Here is a 21,775-nt window from a genome sequence, read left to right on the forward strand (position 1 = left end):
ACTTTTTGTTTGCAAATGTGTCTATATAATCAAAAGAAAATCACATGTTGGCTTGAAGATATGAAGTTTATCTTCTCGTGTTGAAAAACTGACAGGTGCCATTGTGACGAGTTAATCAATACTATTCACTTCACCCATATGTGGTCATAATGTTATGGCAGATCGGGGTACACACACACACACACACACACACACACACACACAAAATATGCAGAATATATTAGTACGCATCACATGTATGCCTAGATAGCATGTAAGTAAAGTGCAGATTCTCACTGTAAGCTCTGCAATATATGCAGTCAAAATATGTGAACAATAGTGCAGAAGGTAATAAATAGTGTCTGTGTACATTTGCAGTGTCTCAACAGTCCTTTATCGACATAGGAGAGTTCTATCTCATTATAATGAGATCCTATCTCACAATTATGATTCTGAATCTCATAATAATGACTTTGTATTTCATAATTATGACTTGCTATCCCATAATAGTGAAATATGAGAAAGTTTCTCATATGACTTAGTAGCCTCTCATATAATTATGACTTATGTCATAATATCATGATTAGCTGAATTATTAAGTCATAATTTTGAGAAAATGTTCTCATTATTATAAAATAAGTCATGAGATACTGAGTCATAATTATGAGGCATTAAGTCATAATTATGAGATACAAGGTCATGATTATGAGATATGTTCTTATTATTACGGTGTAATAAGTGGTGGAGATGGGTTCCACACCACTGAAGCCTGCGCAGAGTTTAGAGAACTGCATTTAGTCTACAAACACCATTCTTCATGCTGCCAAATTTATGCATTGTAGACTTATAGACCCTGTAAAATAATCCTTAAAAAGTAAACTTAAGTTTTTAAAGAAAAACAAATCGGCACTAATCTACATTTTTTGTGCCATACATGTTGCATAACTGGCAGCGGTTTATAGATTCCACCATATATCCATAAATATCTCAGGATGAAGTGTGAGGTAAAACGGAGTTGAACAGATTTGAGCATATACAGTATGGTTGTGCTCATTTCCTTCACACAGCATTCTGCTGCAATTCTCTGGTAGGAGTAAAGAGAAAGTCATGAGCAGTACAGTGCTTCACAAACTGGTGTCCTTCTGAGATCTGTGATATTTTGTTCCAGATGTGGAAATCTTCAAATTATCCAGGTTATTTTAGGTGCTACTGACTTATAGTTATTGCTTTTTTGACTGGTTATGCTAAATAAATGTGTTTAATCCGAACCTCAATAACTGAAACAAATAGGCCTATGAGTAATGTAAACTAATGACAATTTAATTTTAAATAAATAAATAATATCATTATATATATATATATATATATATATATATATATATATATATATATATATATATATATATATATATATATAAAATATTCTGTCCTGGAAAGTTCAGGAATTAAAAGCTCTTTGATAAACAGCCAACATATTTTTGTCCTCATTAAAATGAACCGAATATTGAATTATTTGGGTTATGTTCATTAAATACATCTTTACATGATTCGTTTTACAGTTAAGTCCTTCGAAGCTAAGAGTTTAAGAACCTCTGGCACAGGGGACTGAGAGGCTGTCCACACGGCAACGGATTCAGGTGAATCTGAGAAAATTGTTTATCGTTTCGGCCTGGCGTCCACACGGCACCGGCGTTTTGGGTGCCCCAAAACGAGAATGGGTTCCAGAGTGGAAAAATCTGGCAACGGCGCCATTGCAAAGTCGTCTGGATGAGTAGAATGGATTTGTTTACGATGACGTCACAACCACATGACTAGAACAAGCAGCACTCTCGCGGTTTTGTATGAACCACTGCATTGCATTCACTTTTGTATACAGCTTTTCTTTTAAATAAACAAGTAACTGAACCATTTCTTGAATTTCTTTTTTTTCATTGGTTAAGACTGCTTTTCAAAATGTTCACACACAATATAAAAAGTTATATAAATTATATAAAAATGCTTTTCAAAATGTTCACACACAAGAAGAAAATTAAGTTATATAAAACTATGCACACTAATAAAACTAATTTGTACACACAGAAGGCACGATTTCCTCGCGTAGTCGCAGCCGTCTTCTTCTTGTTGTGTGTTTGTTCCTTTAAGTGCTTCACGCCGGGTAGAAGAAGGGGTTTATGCGCATGCGTCCTACTTCTTCTATTGTTCTGGTGTCTCCCATGGGACCGTCTTACAGCGCACGTAGAGGTGTGGCATGTGTATTGCATCATTTTCAGCAAGCATTGCGTTGCCATATGTACCTGATATTTTACTGATCCGTTGCCCATGTGGACGCAATATTTTTTTAAATAAAATCTTGTTGCCGTTGTCGTGTGGATGTAGCCTGAATGTGCACAAGCACACAAACAGCATTTGACTGAAACAAAGTGAATATAGGAAGATGAGGCCTTGTGCATTGTAATGGAAATGACTGCAGAACTGTTTTTTTTTCATAGCATTTTGTGCAAGAGATTTGCAAATATGTTTGTTGAAAGTGCTTTTCATTGTATTGATAACTCTCGAGTCTGTGAAAAGGTGATACTGTCTTCTGACTTGTACTGTATAATTAAGTACAGAACACAGTCTGAAATATCATGTCTAATTTTGATTATGGCTAATTAGAGAAAAGTGTTCTTCCCAAAAACTGTAAGTTGACATCATGAGGCTAAGTTTTAAGTTAACCTGGCATCATCTTCATCATCATCATCATGAACTGGGCACATGACTGAATGGAGTGATAAGGTGTCAAAGCAAAAGCAATTGTTTGAGTGATACAGTGTACTTGTCTGACACTAGCTAGCAAAAATTCAGGCCTTAATCAGAGGAACTCAGACAAATAGTAACCAATAATAAGTCAGTTTGTTTAACTGACTAACTAATTAATGTTTTTTCCTTGACCACAAATGTAGCTAATCTGACAAAACATGTTTTTTTTTCTCCAGTTTTGTTCTGGCGCTACAAGGTAAATATACTGTAGTTAATAATTCAGGGAAGTTGATGGCTTGTTTCACATCATGCAAACTACATGCCTAAAATTTCACACTCCTCCTTCAAAACACATCGCTTGGCAGCAATAATATTTACATATAAACAAATTCACATCAAGCATAAAAAAAGAAGTACAGATCCATTTGTTATAATACCAAGCTACATACAGTATGTGCCAATGAAGAAAACGATTCTAGCCTCAATATTGCGGCTAGTTTTTTTTTTTTTAATATGTGACATGATTTCTCCCATTTTTACAGAAAACATTTTACAGTATAGACACAGTGTCAGAAACCATGTAAGCATTATAGCATCATGCAAAATGCATCCCTAAAATAACCAGTAATGACAAGCCTCTTACTTCATCACTGGCCACAAAGCTCTAGTACAAAATCAAAGATTTTGGAAGCTTTAGTCTCTGTTGTACAGGAAGCAATGTACATGTCATTTTTGGCTGATATTAAATGTAATTGGGCTGGATAGTTATCCATCCACCCATTTATTATCTACTAGCAGGTTACCTGGGCATTGCTCAGGTTTTGCAAAATTCTGGGTTGCCCCCAGACTTCCATGTCAAATTTGGTGAAGATTTGTCGAGAAATGGTGATGTTAACCCAAGACAAACAAAAATCCAAATATCCACCACCCAGGGGCCCATCGGGGACCCCCTGGGGCCCAAATATGGAATTTCTGAGTTCAGCCACAACTTGGCAATCTCCTGTACCTACATGCCAAGTTTAGTGAAGATCTGTCGAGAGTTTGTGTTGATAAATGTAGTGTGAAAGGCATTGAGGGAGAGGGTGGGTGGATGTTGTGCCCCCCAGGGACCTCCCTGGGGCCCGTACATGAATTTTCTTTATATCTGCAAAATTCCAGGTCATCCCTGGACCTACTTGCCAAATTTGGGGAAAATCCATTGAGAAATGGTGACGTTAGCTCAAGACAAACAAACAAACTTTGCCACTTATTATATAGAATACTGCTTATCCATCAGGGTCACGGAGGAACCTGGAGCCAATTCCAGCTGACTTCGGGCAAGAGGTGGACTACACCCTGTACAGGTTGCCCAATCCATTACTGGCCTAAAACAGAGACAAACAACCATTCACACTCGCACCTTTGGGCAAATTTAGAGCAGCCAGTTGAGCTAATCCACGTCTTTGGACTGTGTGAGGAAACCGGAGCCCCTGAGGAAACCCACACAGGCACGGGGAGAACATGTAAACTCCACACAGAAAGGTTATATATAGACTTAACTTCTTATAGGTTTTATAAGAAACTTAGCCTCACAGCAAGAAGGTTCTGGGTTCGAGCCCAGTGGCCGACGGGGGCCTTTCTGTATGGAGTTTGCATGTTCTCCCCACGTCTGTGTGGGTTTCCTCTGGGTGCTCTGGTTTCCCCCACAGTCCAAAGGCATGCAGGTTAGGTTAACTGGTGGGTCTAAACTGACCGTAGGTGTGAATGTGAGTGTGGATGGTTGTTTGTCTCTATGTGTCAGCCCTGCGATGACCTGGCGACTTGTCCAGGGTGTAACCCGCCTCTTGCCCATAGTCAGCTGGGATAGGCTCCAGCTTGCCTGCGACCCTCCACAGGATAAGCGGTTACGGATAATGGATGGATTTTAAAAAATCCACCTTTTGGTGAAGTAGCTTCATCTCAAACATGTGGGGTGAGCTGGAGAGGAGAGAGCACAAGAGAGGGCCTGGGAGCCTGGATGATCTGGAGAGATTGTGTAAAGAGGAATGGTTTAAGATGCCCTGATCTGTATCTCCAACATTATAAAATGTAATAGGAGCAGACTCAGTGCTGTTTTACTGGCAAAGGGAGGTTGTACAAAGTATTAAATGCAGGGATGCCAATAATTGTGGCATGTGTGTTTTTGTTTTTGAAAATAATTATTTCTTGATGAGGGATTTGCTTTTCTCTGAATACATTTATTTCAATTAAAGGTTGGATTTTTCTCATTTTTTTCAGTGCGAGATGAAGCTACTTCACCAAAAAAGATGAATTTCTTCCTAGCCTTTTATACTAATTATTACAAGGGTGGCAATAATTGTGGAGTGCATTGAATTATAATACTTTCTCTAAAACCAGTATGCTTTGCTTTTTTTTTTTACAGAAGCGATGGGTGGATATTTACCTCTTCTCTTGTCTCAGTTCAAATGGCACTAATGCCATCAGCATGTTTCAGACAACAGCAGCCAAAACATTCATTATAATGCAGTAAAAGGTTAGCATAATGTCAGCAGCAAAAATCCATTAGAGAGTTTAGAATTAATTAAAATTATTTTTGGTGTGTGGGTATTCTAGCTTCACAAAAACCCCACTTTTGTTGTCTTTGGAGAAAAGCACTGAAAAGTTTAGAGCAGCTTTTGCACTTTTTAAGTGACATTTCCTTAGAAAAGAAATCACTGAACCCAGACCTTGCTGTGTTTATTATCACTGTAGATAATAATGACCTTTGACAATGGCCTGTCAAAGAGCCCTTGAGGTCAATGATGAAATGTAGGAGGTGACTGAGAATCTCCATAAATCCATTTTGCACAATTTTATTGTCAGCAGTGTACATTTGGTATAAGACAGTTTTACAGACAGATTAAGCTTAGGTTTAATACACATACTGTACAATACTCCATATTGCAGTTGCTGTGGTTTTCTAAACTTCAGCTGTTGGATTTACCGTTACCTGGAACCCAACAGATAAAGAAGGATATGGATTGGATCTCTGTAACAGGTAATTTAAGTATACGCCAAATGTGACCTGTGAATTAGGAGGAGGGGGAAAAAAAAAAAGAAGACATTTAAGTCTTGAAAATCATTGTTGGTTTTGACCGTCCTCTTCTAACAAAGATACATTATATAGAAAAGGCTTTAAACTAGCCAAGTAAATGAACGTACAGTATATACACAGCAGTTAACAAGTGCATAACTGAAGAAACACATTTGACAGTTTTAAATAAAAAAAAAAAAATGCATTTTTATAGCAGTGCAAAACTGCGTTACATCATCTTTATACCATGCTATAATTTACATCAAATTAATATACTGGAGTTTCACTCCACTTGCTGCTCACATAAATACTCCCACTCCCTTAAAATTCTACTGACCTTTCCACTCCGGCAATCAGACAGAGATCTGAGAGGCTCCAGGGATTTAGTGCCAGTGGTCTGATCTATTCCAATCATCTGGCAACGACTACATCTGCCTGCCACCTTCAACGAACCAGTGAGGAATGATTAATGGCGTTTATTGAAATGTACAGTTGATGCCTATATCAAAGTTTCAGCTGCACTTTTTCAAAACTGATCTAAATGTTCTCATAAAGCATCTGGTTATTTTAAAGATTTTGCAAACCTGAAAGTGCGTGTCCCCTATTTTTACACTTGTCCAATCCTCTTCTTCAAAAGGCTCCGAACCTGAGATAACGAGGTTCGCCCGAAAACGACTGATGACTTGCGGCAAGTCGAAAGAGTTGCAATTATCTGAGCTGTCCTGCCTGTGGCAAGCCAAATTGTAAGAGAACTAACATAGGATCCAGGCTTTAACCAGCTCACTATGCAATCAGACCAAAATCATGGAATGGAAAAATCTACACATAAAGTAATGCTCAAATCATACTGCATCACTACCCATTATGAGTGTATTTATACTGATGTAATAGGTAGCAATAATTACCTGTTAATGATGCGATTGAGGAGAAGCGTCACACTGGCTCTGTTAATTAGCAAAAACTGAGCCTCATTCACCAGAGAGAGAGCAGGAGGGCAGGAAACTGCAGAAAACACATCATCATCATCATCATACATATAGGCATACAGTCAGATTTACATTGTGTTCACATAACTGCTTAAATACACACAAGGGAACAGGTTAAAAATACACATGAAAGTATTTAGAATTATCATCCATAACACAAACAAATTGATCAGATTTAGAGGAGTCTATCAATTCTGTATTGAAATCAATACTTTGAGTGACACTGAGCTCTAAACGTACTCATCAGGGCTGATATTATATACTGATAGAAAATGATTAGTACTTTGGTAATATAATGATTTTAGTGTTATATGGTATATTTTTCACGTTTGTCTGTTTTGACCATTTGTTTTCTACATGACTACTGGAACAACCAATGTGCCCTTTATGTACTGTCTTAATGTTGAACAGCTTTGCAGGAAGTGAATCCACACATGACCTCCATAACATTTCGACTAAAACATACAGAAGATCTTGTCTCGTCTCGTCTCGTCTTCTTCCGCTTATCCAGGACCGGGTCGCAGAGGCAGCAGTCTAAGCATGGAAGCCCAAACTTCCCTTTCCCCAGACACCTCGGCCAGCTCCTCAGGAAGAACACCGAGGCGTTCCCAGGCCAGCCGAGAGACATAGTCCCTCCAGCGTGTCCTGGGTCTTCCCCGGGGCCTCCTCCCGGGGGGACATGCCTGGAACACCTCCCCAGGGAGGCGTCCAGGAGGCATCCGAAAAAGATGCCCGAGCCACCTCAGCTGGTTCCTCTCGATGTGGAGGAGCAGCGGCTCTACTCTGAGCTCCTCCCGAGTGACTGTGCTTCTCACCCTATCTCTAAGGGAGCGCCCAGCCACCCTGCGAAGGAAACTCATTTCAGCCGCTTGTATCCGCGATCTTGTTCTTTCTGTCATTACCCAAAGCTCATGACCATAGATCTGCACCTGTCATAATGCAATGGTTAATATGGTGTGCTATACTGAGTGCTGTACCCTTTCCTGTGCCCATTTTCATATCCCGGGCAAAACTGGGACTCTGTCTAATGAGACAGCAAGGTTTTCCCAGGAACTGAGACAGCCAAGCTGACACTTCCTCCCCACAGTCAACAGTCTGTACCCTGAAAGAAAGGAAATTAGTATTAGTTATTTGATTACTGGCTTTCAGGAGCATCATAAAGTTTCATTTTACAACTAAGAACTGCTGAAGTGGTGCCTTGGCCCTGCAGGTTTGATTCAGGATGACCAGGTTTGAGGAGTATCCTATCCTATCATAGGAAGCCTCCATCATTGTAGACTATGAAGTGTTTTAGTGTTGCATATGAAGCACTCAGTATGTAGTACTTGTGTGAGAAATATAATGGACAAAACAATATCAACAATCTGATAAAACAAAATTAAAATGTAAGTATTCCGCTCACCTGTCACCACAGACTTTGCTTTGACATGTTCTTAGGCCATGCTTTTCTTTACTGATCTCCAGGGGAAGAGTAATAGGATCCATACCTATTCTTTCAATGGCAAAATTCAATAGCAAAACTATTTCCTCCCACCTCCCAAAACATACCTCTAGGTGAATTGTTATGGCATTAAAATTGCAAGAACTGCCTGTAAAATGAGACTAACTTAACAAAATTTCTCTGACCTGAGGCTTCCAGGCACAGTGTCTTGGAAGTGAGGCAGATGTGTGGATGGATGAGACACAGTTTGGGTTCTCTCTTCTGACTCAGACATACTCCATTCTCATTCACCACCACCCACATGCGGTCATACAGGAGCCCCTGAGGGCCCAAAGGCCATTCTGTCACCTGTGGAATTCCACACAACAGCAGGATGTTTCTTGATGAGACTTGACCAAGACATGTATTGACTTTCACTTTAAATACAGAGAGGTACAGACAAAATAATAAATCATAAATACTATTGCTGTCCGTAATACTATACAGAATGCAGTGCACTACTGTGGGAGTGGGGGTGTGATTGAGTGTCAGCTTGGGCGGTGAGGAGTCAAGTTCGATCATGTTCGATCACGCCCCCACTGCCACAACTATATAATGGTATTGCATGTTAAATTGATGTATGGATGTACAAATAAGAAAAAAATGGGATGTATGAAAAATGTAAATAAAAAAGAAAGCAGTGATTTCTAAATTTACTTTGACTTGTATTTCGGTGCAGACAGTATGAATCAAAGATATTTCATGTTTTGTCCGCTCAACTTAATTTAATTTGTTAATATACATCCATTTCTGCATTTCAGGCCTGCAACACATTCCAACAAAAGGTGGGACAGGGCCAATTTAGGGCTAATAATGAGGTAAGATAATTAAATAATGATGCAATTTGAAACAGGTGATGTCAACAAGTGATTGTAATCATGATTTGGTACAAAATCAGTATCCAGGAAAGGCCTAGAGTTTGAGGAGCAAAGATGGGCTGAAGATCTCCAGTTTGTCAAGAAATGCATGAGAAAATTATTCAAATGTTCAAAAACAATGTTCTTCAAAGAAAGACAGGAAGAGATTTGGATATGTTACCCTCTACGGTGCATAACGTCATTAAACGATTCAAGGAATCTGGAGGAATTTTGGTGCGTAAAAAGGCAAGAGCGCAAGCCTAAGTTGAACACGTGATTTGATGCCCTCGGATGGCTTCAAGAACCATCATTCATCTATAGAAGATATAACCACATGGGCTCAGGATTACTTTGGCAAACCTTTGTTAAGCACTATAATACTGAGTTACATCCACAAAAGGCAGTTAAAACTTTACTGTGCAAAAATGAAGCCTGATGTTAACTGGGTCCAGAAGCACCGTCGACTTCTCTGGGCTTGGAGGCATCTGGGATGGACCATTACACAGAGGAAATGTATATTGTGTTCAGATGAATCAGTATTCCAAGTCTTTTTTGTAAGAAATGGATGCCGTGTGCGTCAGACCAAAGACGAAAAAGACCATCCAGACTGTTAGCAGCAACAAAAGCCAGGGTCTGTCATGGTATGGGGTTGTATCACTGCCCTTGGCAACGGTAACTTACACTTCTGTGATGGCAGCATGAATGCAGAAAAGTACGTTGAGATATTGGAGCTACATATTCTGCCTTCAAGACAACATCTTTTCCAGGGATATTTCAACAAGACAATGCAAAACCACATTCTGCACACAGTACAAAGGCATAGCTGTGGAAGACGAGGGTATCTGTCCCCTTTGTCCCCAATAGAGAATGTGTGATGAATTTTGAAACAAAAAAGTGTGACGATGACCCTGTACTTTTGCACACCTTAAGACCTGTTTGAAGGAAGAATGGGACAAAATAACACTTGAAAAACTTAATTACTTGGTGTCTTCAGTCCCTAAACATCTATGAAGTGTTGTGAGAAGGAATGGCAACATTACAAAGTGGTAAATGCTTTAACGTCACAACTTTTTTGAAATGTGTTGCAAGGGTCAAAATTGAAATAACTGTTTATTTTGGGGAAAAAAAAATCACAAGGTCAATGATCAAATAATGTGCTGTTGTATTGTTTTGAGTGCAATACACGTCAAAGAGTATTTACAAATCATTGTATTCTGTTTTAATTTCAACATACAGTCCCAACTTTTTCTGATTTGGGGCTGTAATAAAAATTGCTTGATGTTAAATGTACCTCAAATGCAGCACATGATTTAATGGGATATATGAAGATATTGGTCAGTGTATGAGCACTGTTCCTCTCTGCCTTTGGAATCGTATCCTGTGAAGAGTTCTTGCTGACAGATGGAGGAGAGATACTTTGGCCACTCATCACAGGCACAGGCCTTTCTGTCAACAATGAGGTCAGCTCATTTGAAGCCGAGGTCTCGGCCATTCCAGCTGACTTTAACCTTGCCAGTCTCTTTTGGTCCAGTTTTAACGGTTTGTCCACAAAGCAGTCAACAATAAACTTTAATAAACACTGACAATCTTCAAAAGTTGACATATACCCAAAGGATATGCGGACAGACCCAGTTGGACGTCCATCAATCAGGTCAACGTTGTCTCCACAGACATGACCAGCCTTAAAATAAAATCAATAAGACGCAGCTTTCAGATACAACAATGCTTCTTCACCAAAATTAATAAGTAAAGTTAGCAGACGATATGCAAAATGTCACTGAAGGGACATTTATTTTTCTTACTGCATGCAAGAGAAGATCGCACTGACCTGCAAGTTACTCTTTACCTCTTGGCTGCTGATGCCTAGATACGCCTGACAGGCACCTGTGTTACAAAAACAGCCCGTGCGCAAATGAATATTGAACAGACAGGCCATTTTGTCCACCTGATGGAAAAACAAAAGTGGCTTTTTAATCACGGGACTGAAATAAACTGATTGTGTTCATCACAGGAAAGTCATTGTAAAGTCTGAATCCTGGGAAATTCTTTTTTGTATGAAGTTTCTAGAAGTCAGAGCTCTTTGAGAATGTGTTACTTTTCATAGATGTTTAACCTGGTAATATCCGATCGCTTGGCCATAGCAGTCCAGCAAGTTGAAGTTGAGAATTGCACCCTGATCTGCTGCATTCTCAAACTCATTGTCACAATAGATCTGAGCCACAGGTCGTGCATTGCTGTGGCACAGGCAAGACAGTATGATGTAAGTATAACGAGCGAGGCCAAATGTATGAAGCTGTATGTTCATCATGCTTCCTGTGGACAATAAAAACACAAGTAATATAGTTTGTTTTAATTAAAATAATATGGTTCTAAAAGAATAAAAGAAGAAATTTTCATACCAGTTAGTCTGTGCAGAGCATCAAACCCGTGGTGGAGGGAAATAATATCAAGGAATGAAATGGTTCCATCCTCAAATCTCAACATACCCAAACACAAATAAAGGAATATTGAGTTACCAGTTACTAACAGGTCGATTCAATGTTTTCAGAAGTAGAAAAGTGAGTCTTGTACTGCAGAGTACCTGCTAACTATGTCAGACTTTGGTACAAAGTAGTCCTCTCCCACCAAATAAGCTGCTGCTGTCCCTCCACCAAAATACTTCTTTTTCAACAGCTCAGCTGCTTCATTCCTCACCAGCAAGGCTCCAAGTCCAGTAGGGAATCCAAACATTTTATAGAAAGAGATGGGTATAAAATCAGCTGGGTGTTGCTTCAGGTCCAGTGGTGAGCAGCCAACAAAACCAGAAGCATCCAGCAGAACATACCATCGACCTCTGTGCTCACATGCTGGGTAAAGCTGCTGACACTGAATCCCTCTCACATAGCTCAGTGGATATTTCCGCCCAGAAAAATTGCTCTGGGCAGGATAACAGAAAAGATGTGCCACCAAGCATTCATCCTGTATATTTATTGTGGCTTGATTAGTTTTGGCTCTTGCTTCTATTTCCTGAGGATAGACAGGCACTGTTCCCACTCCTTGAGGTCCAACTACCCCCCGAATGCCCACTACTGATGTGTGATTGTCCGTGAGGTAACAGAATTGACTTCCTGAATGTTCATCAGAAGCACACATCCAAGGAAAAGAGTCAGCCACTAATTTAAGAGCTGCAGTGCAGCCGGAAGTGAAAATAACTGAGTATTCCTCAGGGCTGGTGTTAAAGTGCTCCAGTATCCTACGGGGGGAACCCAAAAACAAACCAACCCACCACAATACACATTAATTCCTAGAAGTAATGACATAACACATCAGTGAATAACTGTATGCGCAAGAACAGAAGAAAAAAAAAACCCTTCAGTGCAGTGGGTCAACGTTTGTTCATTGTAAATATTTATTTATTAATTAGATGATATTTGCATCAAGAGGTCTTGCATCATGAGGCTTCCCAACTCACAAAAATCCAACATAACCATATATTATTTAAATCTAAACCAAATAATACAAACACTGAAGTCCAGAACAAAAAATAGAACAATATTTTGTGTGTTCTGAAATGACACTGGCTGAAGGTTACATTCCCCAGAGGCAAAAAAGCAGCCACTCATCTGTTGTTGTTAAGACACACACACACACACACACACACACACACACACACACTAACTACATATGTAAACTCATATTTTTCTCATAAGTTTTACGTCTGGGCGGCACGGTGGTGTGGTGGTTAGCGCTGTCGCCTCACAGCAAGAAGGTCCGGGTTCGAGCCCCGTGGCCGGCGAGGGCCTTTCTGTGCGGAGTTTGCATGTTGTCCCCGTGTCCGCGTGGGTTTCCTCCGGGTGCTCCGGATTCCCCCACAGTCCAAAGACATGCAGGTTAGGTTAACTGGTGACTCTAAATTGAGCGTAGGTGTGAATGTGAGTGTGAATGGTTGTCTGTGTCTATGTGTCAGCCCTGTGATGACCTGGCGACTTGTCCAGGGTGTACCCCGCCTTTCGCCCGTAGTCAGTTGGGATAGGCTCCAGCTTGCCTGCGACCCTGTAGAAGGATAAAGCGGCTAGAGATAATGAGATGAGATGAGTTTTACATCTCTGATGTGTGACATCATGTTGTCTTGACAACAATGCAATATCGTAAACCATATTCAACGCTCATTCTCCATTGGGTAGAGTGACATAATACACGTAGGAAAAAGCGATATGCTAATAATATTGCACGCTGTCAAACCAAATGAACGAAACCCGCTAGAAGGGAATAGAACACGTTTTTATTCCATAAAAAAAATTTCCTGGATATATAATAATTCTCTATATAATCACTCGTGAGGAACTCGATAAATTGTTTTGATAAATTTGGGTACTTTTTGTTTGTGAATGTGTCTGTATAATAAAAAGAAAATTACACATTGGCCTGAAGATATGAAGTTTATCTTCTCATGTTGAAAAACTCACATTTTTCATTCAAAATATATCGCGGCTCTGAGTGACATATTTCCTTGATATTTTACTTCGATGACATCACTCCCAGTATTTTCCCACTGACTTGACGCGTGTTGTCAAATTGGCAAACTGGTTCAAAATTAAAGTTCTTTTGATTAACTTGCGTATTTTTTTTGTGGCTGCATCCATGCAATATAAAGAACATGACACGGTGGTGCAAAGATATGAAGTTTATCTTCTTATGCTGAAAAATATAAAAATCACTCGTTCACTTTGCTCACTTGTGAATATGTTCACCGCTCAAAGATCAACTTCATATCTTCATGCAACCATGTAATATCATCTCCCTCTCTCTTTTATTTTATATATTTCCATTCACAATTTATTGCTGATCACATTACTTTTTTTTTTACAAAGAATAGAATCTTCATTTTTTTAATAAGTTTGTTAAAACAATCAATTTTATGCAATTAGTATATGTAAGATACAAAAATAATCAAAATGTCAGTCTTATAATTTACAATAACTAGACAAAATAGACCATCAGTCAGATTATCCATCACGTGACTACAAACTCGACTCAACATTTAGTTTAATTTTCCAGGTTTGGGCTTGCCTAGTCTAGCTTGTTGGGTTGAATGCCTGAAACATGAATTTGCGTCAGATGTGCCGCTTGGATTTGTCTACTTTGCTATTACTTAAAAAAAAAAAAAACCCAAAAAAACCCACCTGCACTTGCATCCAAAAACCTGTCCATGCCTGACAAACTGTTGTGTTGAGACATTTTACATAACAGTGAATCTCCTGATAAATGATGGCTTTGCTAATATGCCTGTATTAAATTTTGTCTGTATTCAGTCGTACAGCTGCGTTGTAGGTTGTGTACATGATTATATGTTGCACATATCAAAAACAGTTTCTTTCCAAAAGCTATAACTGCCCTGAACTCGGATATGCTCTGACTTTATAGTCTATTTATTTTACTATGTGACTCTCCTCGTGCAATAATTTATAATGTGCGGTACTTTATAAGGGACTATCTCTGTGCAATACTTTTATAATGTGCAATACCTCACTCCATAATGTGAAACACAACACATTCACCCCACCTCAGGACTGTGCACCTTACACACAGCACATGCACCTCAAGTCTGTGCACCTACCTTGCAATACTTCATAAATGTGTAATATTTTATTTTATTTTATAATGTGAACCTCTCATGCAATAATTTATAATGTGACTCTCTCTGTGCAATAATTTATATGTGCAATGAGCAATACCTCATTCCATAATGTGTAACACAACACATACACCTCAGGACTGTGCACCTGACCCCCCTTACACACTCCCCCACCCCACCCTTTTCCCCCCCCTTCCTCTCTCTCTCTCTCTCTCTCCCTCCCCACGCTGTTTTGCACTGTTATTGGAGATGCTTTAATCTCATTGTACATGTGTATAGTGACAATAAAGGCATTCTATTCTACATGTGATATATGGATATTATTGTGGAACTAAGAAAGCGGTGTTACAAACTGTAACAAGGAAAGGGAAAAATCCACTAACAGGTGAGAAATAGAGTACAGTACCTGTATCTGACCCTCTCCACTGTGTCATGTGTCATCTTACTGCTGGGATTGAGACTGTGAGGGTTACCTGAGAGAAAAACTTGGCTTTAATAACATGCGCATATTTAGGCACATAACTAATAATGTTGAACATTATTCAACTTTACTTTTGCAGGTATATTTAATTCTAAATTAGGATTTAGAAAGATATCTGAATACCCAGGCCTGCTGATTTTATAGAATATCGCTAGAATTACTAACCATACACATTCCTGGATATATCCTCATAAAACATCTTGACTTGGGATTCGGCAAAGAACGTTGTCCCCGCATGATCAAGGTAGGTAATATCTGTGTGAGGATTAATTAATTAATTAATTAATTAATTAATAATAAACAACTTTTCATTATATATAAAATTACTATATCAAATAATTATATACATTTTCTATACATTTAAAATGTAGTGCTTTCAAAATATGCCTAACAAAAACAATGAAACAAACGATATAAATAACAATACAGGATGTGAAATCCAAAACTAAAGTACAGCTCTAGAATTGCTGATACCCCTAAAGATGGTTTAAAAGGTTATTAATATGTCTAGCTTAATCTCACAGTGTAATATAAAATAATCCAAGTTTTATAACTAATTATTACTAATTAAGTAAATTCATGTTAAGAAAATATAAAAAAAAAAAGATGCAGTCGTGATTATATCCCTTATCAAAAAAATTCCTGTGCAGGGATTGGCCAAGCATGGCTCACATGACATAAAACAGTTCCACCATTGATCTCATGATGTCAAAAATATGGATATGGATATGGTGTGAGTTAGTCATGGTATATCCTGGCTATACCATGAACTCACATTACAATTTCAAGCCACAAAATAATACTATGCCAGTTGCCTCAGAGCATAATTTCAACCAGAGCCTCTCAGTGGATAGTATATTTGATTAACATATCCATGTGTCACAATTATTGGCACCCTTGCCTTTAGCGCAACTTTCCTTTACCAAAATAACAGCAGGGCGGCACGGTGGTGTAGTGGTTAGCACTGTCGCCTCACAGCAAAAAGGTTCTGGGTTCGAGCCCAGTGGTCGACAGGGGCATTTCTGTGTGGAGTTTGCATGTTCTCCCTGTGTCTGAGTGGGTTTCCTCTGGGTGCTCCAGTTTCCCCCACAGTCCAAAGACATGCAGGTTAGGTTAACTGGTGGCTCTAACTTGACCGTAGGTGTGAATGGTTGGTTGTCTCTGTGTGTCAGCCCTGCGATGACCTGATGACTTATCCAGGGTGTACCCCGCCTCTCGCCCATAATTAGCTGGGATAGGCTCCAGCTTGCCTACAACCCTGTAGAACAGGATAAGCGGCTACAGATAATGGATGGATGGATATAAATCAAATATACCATGCACTAAGAGGCACCAGTAATTATGGATTCTCTTCAGTCACTGGCATCATGCTATTTTCTTCAGGACTGCGCCCACAAAATAATACTATGCCAGTCGCCTCAGAACATCCATAATTTCAACTGGAGCCTCTCAGTGGATGGTATATTTGATTAACATATCCATGTGTCACAATTATTGTCACCCCTGCCTTTAGCACAACTTTCTTTTACCAAAATAACAGCAGGGCAGCACGGTAGTGTAGTGGTTAGCACTGCCGCCTCACAGCAAAAAGGTTCTGGGTTCGAGCCCAGTGGCCGATGGGGGCCCTTTCTGTGTGAAGTTTGCCTGTTCTCCCCATGTCTGCGTGGGTTCCTCCGGGTGCTCCGGTTTCCCCCACAGTCCAAAGACATGCAGGTTAGGCTAATCGGTGGCTCTAAATTGACCATAGGTGTGAATGTGAATGGTTGTTTGTATCTATGATGATCTGACGACTTGTCCAGGGTGTACCTCGCCCCTAGTCAACTGGGATAGGCTCCAGCTTGCCCACAACCCTGCACAGGATAAGCGGTTAGGGATAATGGAAGGAAAATAACAGCACTGAGTTTTCTCCTCTAATGCTTGATCTTCTTCTTTTGGCTGCTCCCGATAAGGGGTCACCACAGCGGCTCTTTCGTCTCCATTGCTCCCTGTCTTCCGCATCCTTCTCTACCACACCTGCCATTTTCATGTCCTCTCTCACCACATCCATGTATCTCCTATTTGGCCTTCCTCGTTTTTGTGTACCTGGCAGCTCCATCCTCAGCATTCTCCTTCCAACATGCTCTGCATCTCTTCTCAGGATGTGCCCATACCATCTCAATCTCTTTTCTCTTAGCTTAATTCCCAAGCTCTCCATATGTGCCGTCCCTCTGATGTGCTCGTTCCTTATCCTGTCCAACCTCGTCGCTCCCATCGCAAACCTTAACATCCGCAACTCCGCCACCTCCAACTGTCTCTTCGTTAAGGGTACGGTCTCCAATCCATACATCACAGCTGGTCTCACTGCTGTCTTATACATCTTACCTTTCACTTTTGCTGGGACTTTCCTGTCACAAATGACTCCCGAAATCCTTCTCCAACTGCTCCACCCTGCCTGTACTCTCTCTCTCACCTCACTATCGCAGCCGCTATTTTCCTGCACAGTTGACCTCAGGTACTTGAATTCACCAACTTTCTTTACATCTACTCCTTACATCTTCACTACACTCTCATCCCCATTCTCATTGATGCACATGTATTCTGTTTTGCTATTGCTCACTTTCATTCCAATCCTCTAATGCTTGATGAGATTGAAGAATACAGAGCAATGAATGACTGTGTATTCATGGTTAATCTGAGGACCTGCTGTGAAGCCATGTAAAATCTTAAATAAAAGAATATTTTAAAGTTATTGGAGGTAAAATTTTGTCTTTGGAACAATAGGCCATTTGCAGGAATTGGTCACATGTCAATTTCCCCCATAGCAACAAGCCCGTGGTGGGCAAGCTACATAACTTGACATTCCTTGACAACCAGAAGAGTTTGACCGGTGATGCGAAGCAATCCATTTCTATAATAGTCAAGTCAAGTTTCTTTGTATAGTGCTTTTAACAATAAACACTGTCGCAAAGCAGCTTTATAGAATTTGAATGACTTAAAATATGAGCTAATTTTATCCCTAATCTATCTCCAATGAGCACGCCTTTGGCGATGGTGGCAAGGAAAAACTCCCTCAGCTGACATGACGAAGAAACCTCGAGAGGAACCAGACTCAAAAGGGAACCCATCCTCATTTGGGCAACAACAGACAACATGACTATAACATTAACAGTCCTAACATAAAGTCAGCTTCGTTGATGCTATAAACCCCCCACCGACAGAAACCTGAGCGCAAAACCGTTCATGACAACCGCAGTCCCAAAGTCAGCAAGTCAACTGCAGCTCCAAAGTCAGCAAGTCAACTGCAGCTCCAAAGTCAGTAAGTCAACTGCAGTCCCCAGCCACAAAAGCATCACTGCAAGAGTCCAGAGCGTCCTCCAGGCGCGACCCCCAACTGTCCACATGAGGCCCGCTCTCCACAGGAGCGATGCGATGAGACAAGACTCCAACCAGACACAGGGCACCAGGATGGATCAGGCAGGTCCGAGGAGCAGAAGAGGTCAGCATCTCGATCCCAGGACCGACATGTCACTCAGAGGGACAGATTTACCTTTTCTACTGTCTTTTTTGACCCAAATTTTCGTGTGTACTTGGAAAAAGTTTGTGGTTTTAACTTCTGTCGTAAGTTAAAGCGAATCACTGGCCGTAAAAGAGAGGTTTTTTTTGGACTCAAGTTGGTCGCCGCCGAAAGAAATTCACGTGCGAAATGGCGGATTTCTCAGGTATGTTTATAACTTTTATAATTTCTCCTTTTCTACCTTTATCATTCGCTTACTGCGTGAGGATTCTTGAAAACAAATACAGACATATCTGTAGATGTGTTTTTAGCTGATAAGAAGCAGATTTATTCGCATCTGAGGCCATTTTACATCCTAAAACTTCACGTGTGATATATCTCTATTTATTTTCAAGAATGGCGGCACGGTGGTGTAGTGGTTAGCGCTGTCGCCTCACAGCAAGAAGGTCCGGGTTCGAGCCCCGTGGCCGGCGAGGGCCTTTCTGTGCGGAGTTTGCATGTTCTCCCCGTGTCCGCGTGGGTTTCCTCCGGGTGCTCCGGTTTCCCCCACAGTCCAAAGACATGCAGGTTAGGTTAACCGGTGACTCTAAATTGAGCGTAGGTGTGAATGTGAGTGTGAATGGTTGTCTGTGTCTATGTGTCAGCCCTGTGATGACCTGGCGACTTGTCCAGGGTGTACCCCGCCTCTCGCCCGTAGTCAGCTGGGATAGGCTCCAGCTTGCCTGTGACCCTGTAGAACAGGATAAAGCGGCTACAGATAATGAGATGAGATGAGATTTTCAGGAATCTGCTTGCCAGCCAATTTTATGCGCATGCGCAATAATACGTCACGCTCTAGTTTGCAAGTTGCGGAAGAACATTTTATCACGTGGGTTGTGTTGCGTCTATTGTCAACTGGGCGGATTAATGTCTGCATGTCTGTGAATTGCTGTTACAGGATTGTCAGGGTGGCTCACGGCCAGAGTTTTGTCCTTTGGCGGTTTTCTTTTCTTTTTAACAGGCGCTGAAACTTTGAGAAAGTATACTGAAATTTCTCGTTTGTATTTTTGCTGCATGTTGAGCAGCACAGCAGAGGGCGCGTCTCACCACACAACAACAGCAGAGCTGCAGGCATGAAAACACAGCTCGATGAACACAACTTTCACTTTCGTCAAGCAAGAAGAAACGTTTAGCAGCCGAGAAACCCTTGACGTTACCTTTGAGTCTGGAAAACTCCCGGCGGATGAGCTGCTGCTGCTCCTGACAACCCAAACTGTAATACGGCCACATTTCCTTAAAGCTCTCAAACGAGCACAGGCGGCTAAATTCACTCGACGGCGCCTCCATTATGTCAAAATATCAACCTCTCTGACAGCCAGTCCGTCTCTGACATTTTCTCCGAGGTAAATGAACTTTTCTGACAAGTTACAGCCGAGTCCCAAGTCCACACACACTCTGAGATAAACAAACACTCCTGCTGTGTGTGATACTTCACTTTACACCAGGGGCTCTCAAGTCTTTTGCTAGTCAGAAACTCATCTCATCTCATTATCTCTAGCTGCTTTATCCTGTTCTACAGGGTCGCAGGCAAGCTGGAGCCTATCCCAGCTGACTACGGGTGAAAGGCGGGGTACACCCTGGACAAGTCGCCAGGTCATCACAGGGCTGACACATAGACACAGACAACCATCCACACTCACATTCACACCTACGGTCAATTTAGAGCCACCAGTTAACCTAACCTGCATGTCTTTGGACTGTGGGGGAAACCGGAGCACCCGGAGGAAACCCACGCGGACACGGGGAGAACATGCAAACTCCACACAGAAAGGCCCTCGCCGGCCACTGGGCTCGAACCCGGACCTTCTTGCTGTGAGGCGACAGCGTTAACCACTACACCACTGTGCCACCCAGTCAGAAACTCCTTTAACTGTAATATACTAGTGCATCTCAAAAAATTAGAATATTGTGAAAAAGTTCAATATTTTCCATCAGTTATTTAAGAAAGTGAAAATGTTATATATTATAGACTCATTACACATACGCTAAAATGTTTCAAGCATTTTTTCTACTTTAATTTTAATCAGTATGGCATACAGTACAAAAACATAAAACATTATCTGTAGCCGATTATTCTGTGCAGGGTTGTGATATACTGTACAATCTATTCTTGTTATTGTAACATACGATATACTGTATCTTGTTATAACGTGATAAACTATTGTTATAAAATAAAGCGTTTCACATTATAGCGATATTGATCCATTTTTCATAACAAGATCATTTATATTGTTCGACTATAACGTGAAAATCATGTGCTTGAATGAGGAAACTCTGCGAAGAACAGATAAACCAAGAAATATGGTTCATTTACACGATTTAATTTAGTTTTGCTTCATGCTTGGGCTGAGACATGGCAAGATTCTTGTTTTACACACAAAGACATAAGTAACAATAAACCTTTCTTGTTATAATATGATACTGATCCATTTTCCTTTCTCTGGTGTAGCAGCAATACACTTCCATAGAGGAGAAAAGATTATTTTCAAATTATATATACTAGTGCATCTCAAAAAATTTGAATATTGTGAAAAAGTTCAATATTTTCCATCAGTTATTTAAGAAAGTGAAAATGTTATATATTAGACTCATTACATATAAACTAAAATGTTTCAAGAATTTTTCTATTTTAATTTTAATCAGTATGGCATACAGTACAAAAACATTTAAAAAAATCTCAAAATATTAGAATATTTAATTTCGAGTTTGAGTAAAACAGTATGAACACAGTGTATCTCTCAGTCTAGTTCAGTACACACAACCACAGTCATGGGGAAGACTGCTGACTTGACTGTTGTCCAGAAGATGATCACTGATGCCCTCCACAAGGAGGGTAAGCCACAAAAGGTCATTGCTGAAAAGGGTGGCTGGAAAAGGTGCACAAGCAACAGGGATGGCTGCAGTCTTGAGAGGATTGTCAAGAAAAGTTGATTCAAGAACTTGGGAGAACTTCACAAGGAGTGGACTGAGGCTGGTGTCAGTCAGTGCGTTTACATGCACATAGAGAAAATCGAATTTCTGCCGTTGCTCGACTGAAATCGAAGTTCTAAATGGC

At 40.4% G+C, this 21,775-nt stretch overlaps 2 protein-coding genes across 7 annotated transcripts in view; one reads left to right on the plus strand and one right to left on the minus strand.

The window, feature by feature from the left end:
- Nucleotides 1-5,548: 5,548 nt before the first annotated feature.
- On the minus strand, nt 5,549-20,217 carry mocos (molybdenum cofactor sulfurase). The gene is made up of 15 exons (XM_060925812.1): nt 19,878-20,217; nt 15,354-15,443; nt 15,114-15,180; nt 11,675-12,325; nt 11,493-11,569; nt 11,207-11,406; nt 10,922-11,038; nt 10,385-10,774; nt 8,383-8,545; nt 8,159-8,243; nt 7,734-7,858; nt 6,676-6,772; nt 6,355-6,496; nt 6,108-6,212; nt 5,549-5,761 (listed from the first exon to the last, which is right to left on the minus strand). The coding sequence occupies exons 1-15, from the start codon at nt 20,005-20,007 to the stop codon at nt 5,657-5,659; spliced, it is 2,544 nt and encodes an 847-aa protein (XP_060781795.1). The 5' UTR covers nt 20,008-20,217; the 3' UTR covers nt 5,549-5,656.
- zgc:110045 (uncharacterized protein LOC664755 homolog) overlaps nt 19,541-21,775 on the plus strand; it is a 37,084-nt gene continuing 34,849 nt past the window's right edge. For all 6 annotated transcript variants that reach the window (XM_060925813.1, XM_060925816.1, XM_060925814.1 and 3 more), the window contains exon 1: nt 19,541-20,063. The gene's annotated coding sequence lies outside the window, so the exon portion shown is untranslated. The remainder of the gene's footprint in view (nt 20,064-21,775) is intronic.

Source organism: Neoarius graeffei, chromosome 7 (genome assembly GCF_027579695.1).
Source record: "Neoarius graeffei isolate fNeoGra1 chromosome 7, fNeoGra1.pri, whole genome shotgun sequence".
Taxonomy (NCBI): domain Eukaryota; kingdom Metazoa; phylum Chordata; class Actinopteri; order Siluriformes; family Ariidae; genus Neoarius; species Neoarius graeffei.

Bases quoted from the DNA above. Each gene is read 5' to 3' on its own strand.
- mocos (XM_060925812.1), bottom strand. From the start codon at position 20,007: ATGGAGGCGCCGTCGAGTGAATTTAGCCGCCTGTGCTCGTTTGAGAGC. The intron at 11,407-11,492 runs GTATGAAAATTT...TATTGTCCACAG, and splicing joins TGCTCTGCACAGACTAACTG to GAAGCATGATGAACATACAG. The intron at 6,773-7,733 runs GTACAGCACTCA...TGTTTTCTGCAG, and splicing joins GAAAATGGGCACAGGAAAGG to TTTCCTGCCCTCCTGCTCTC.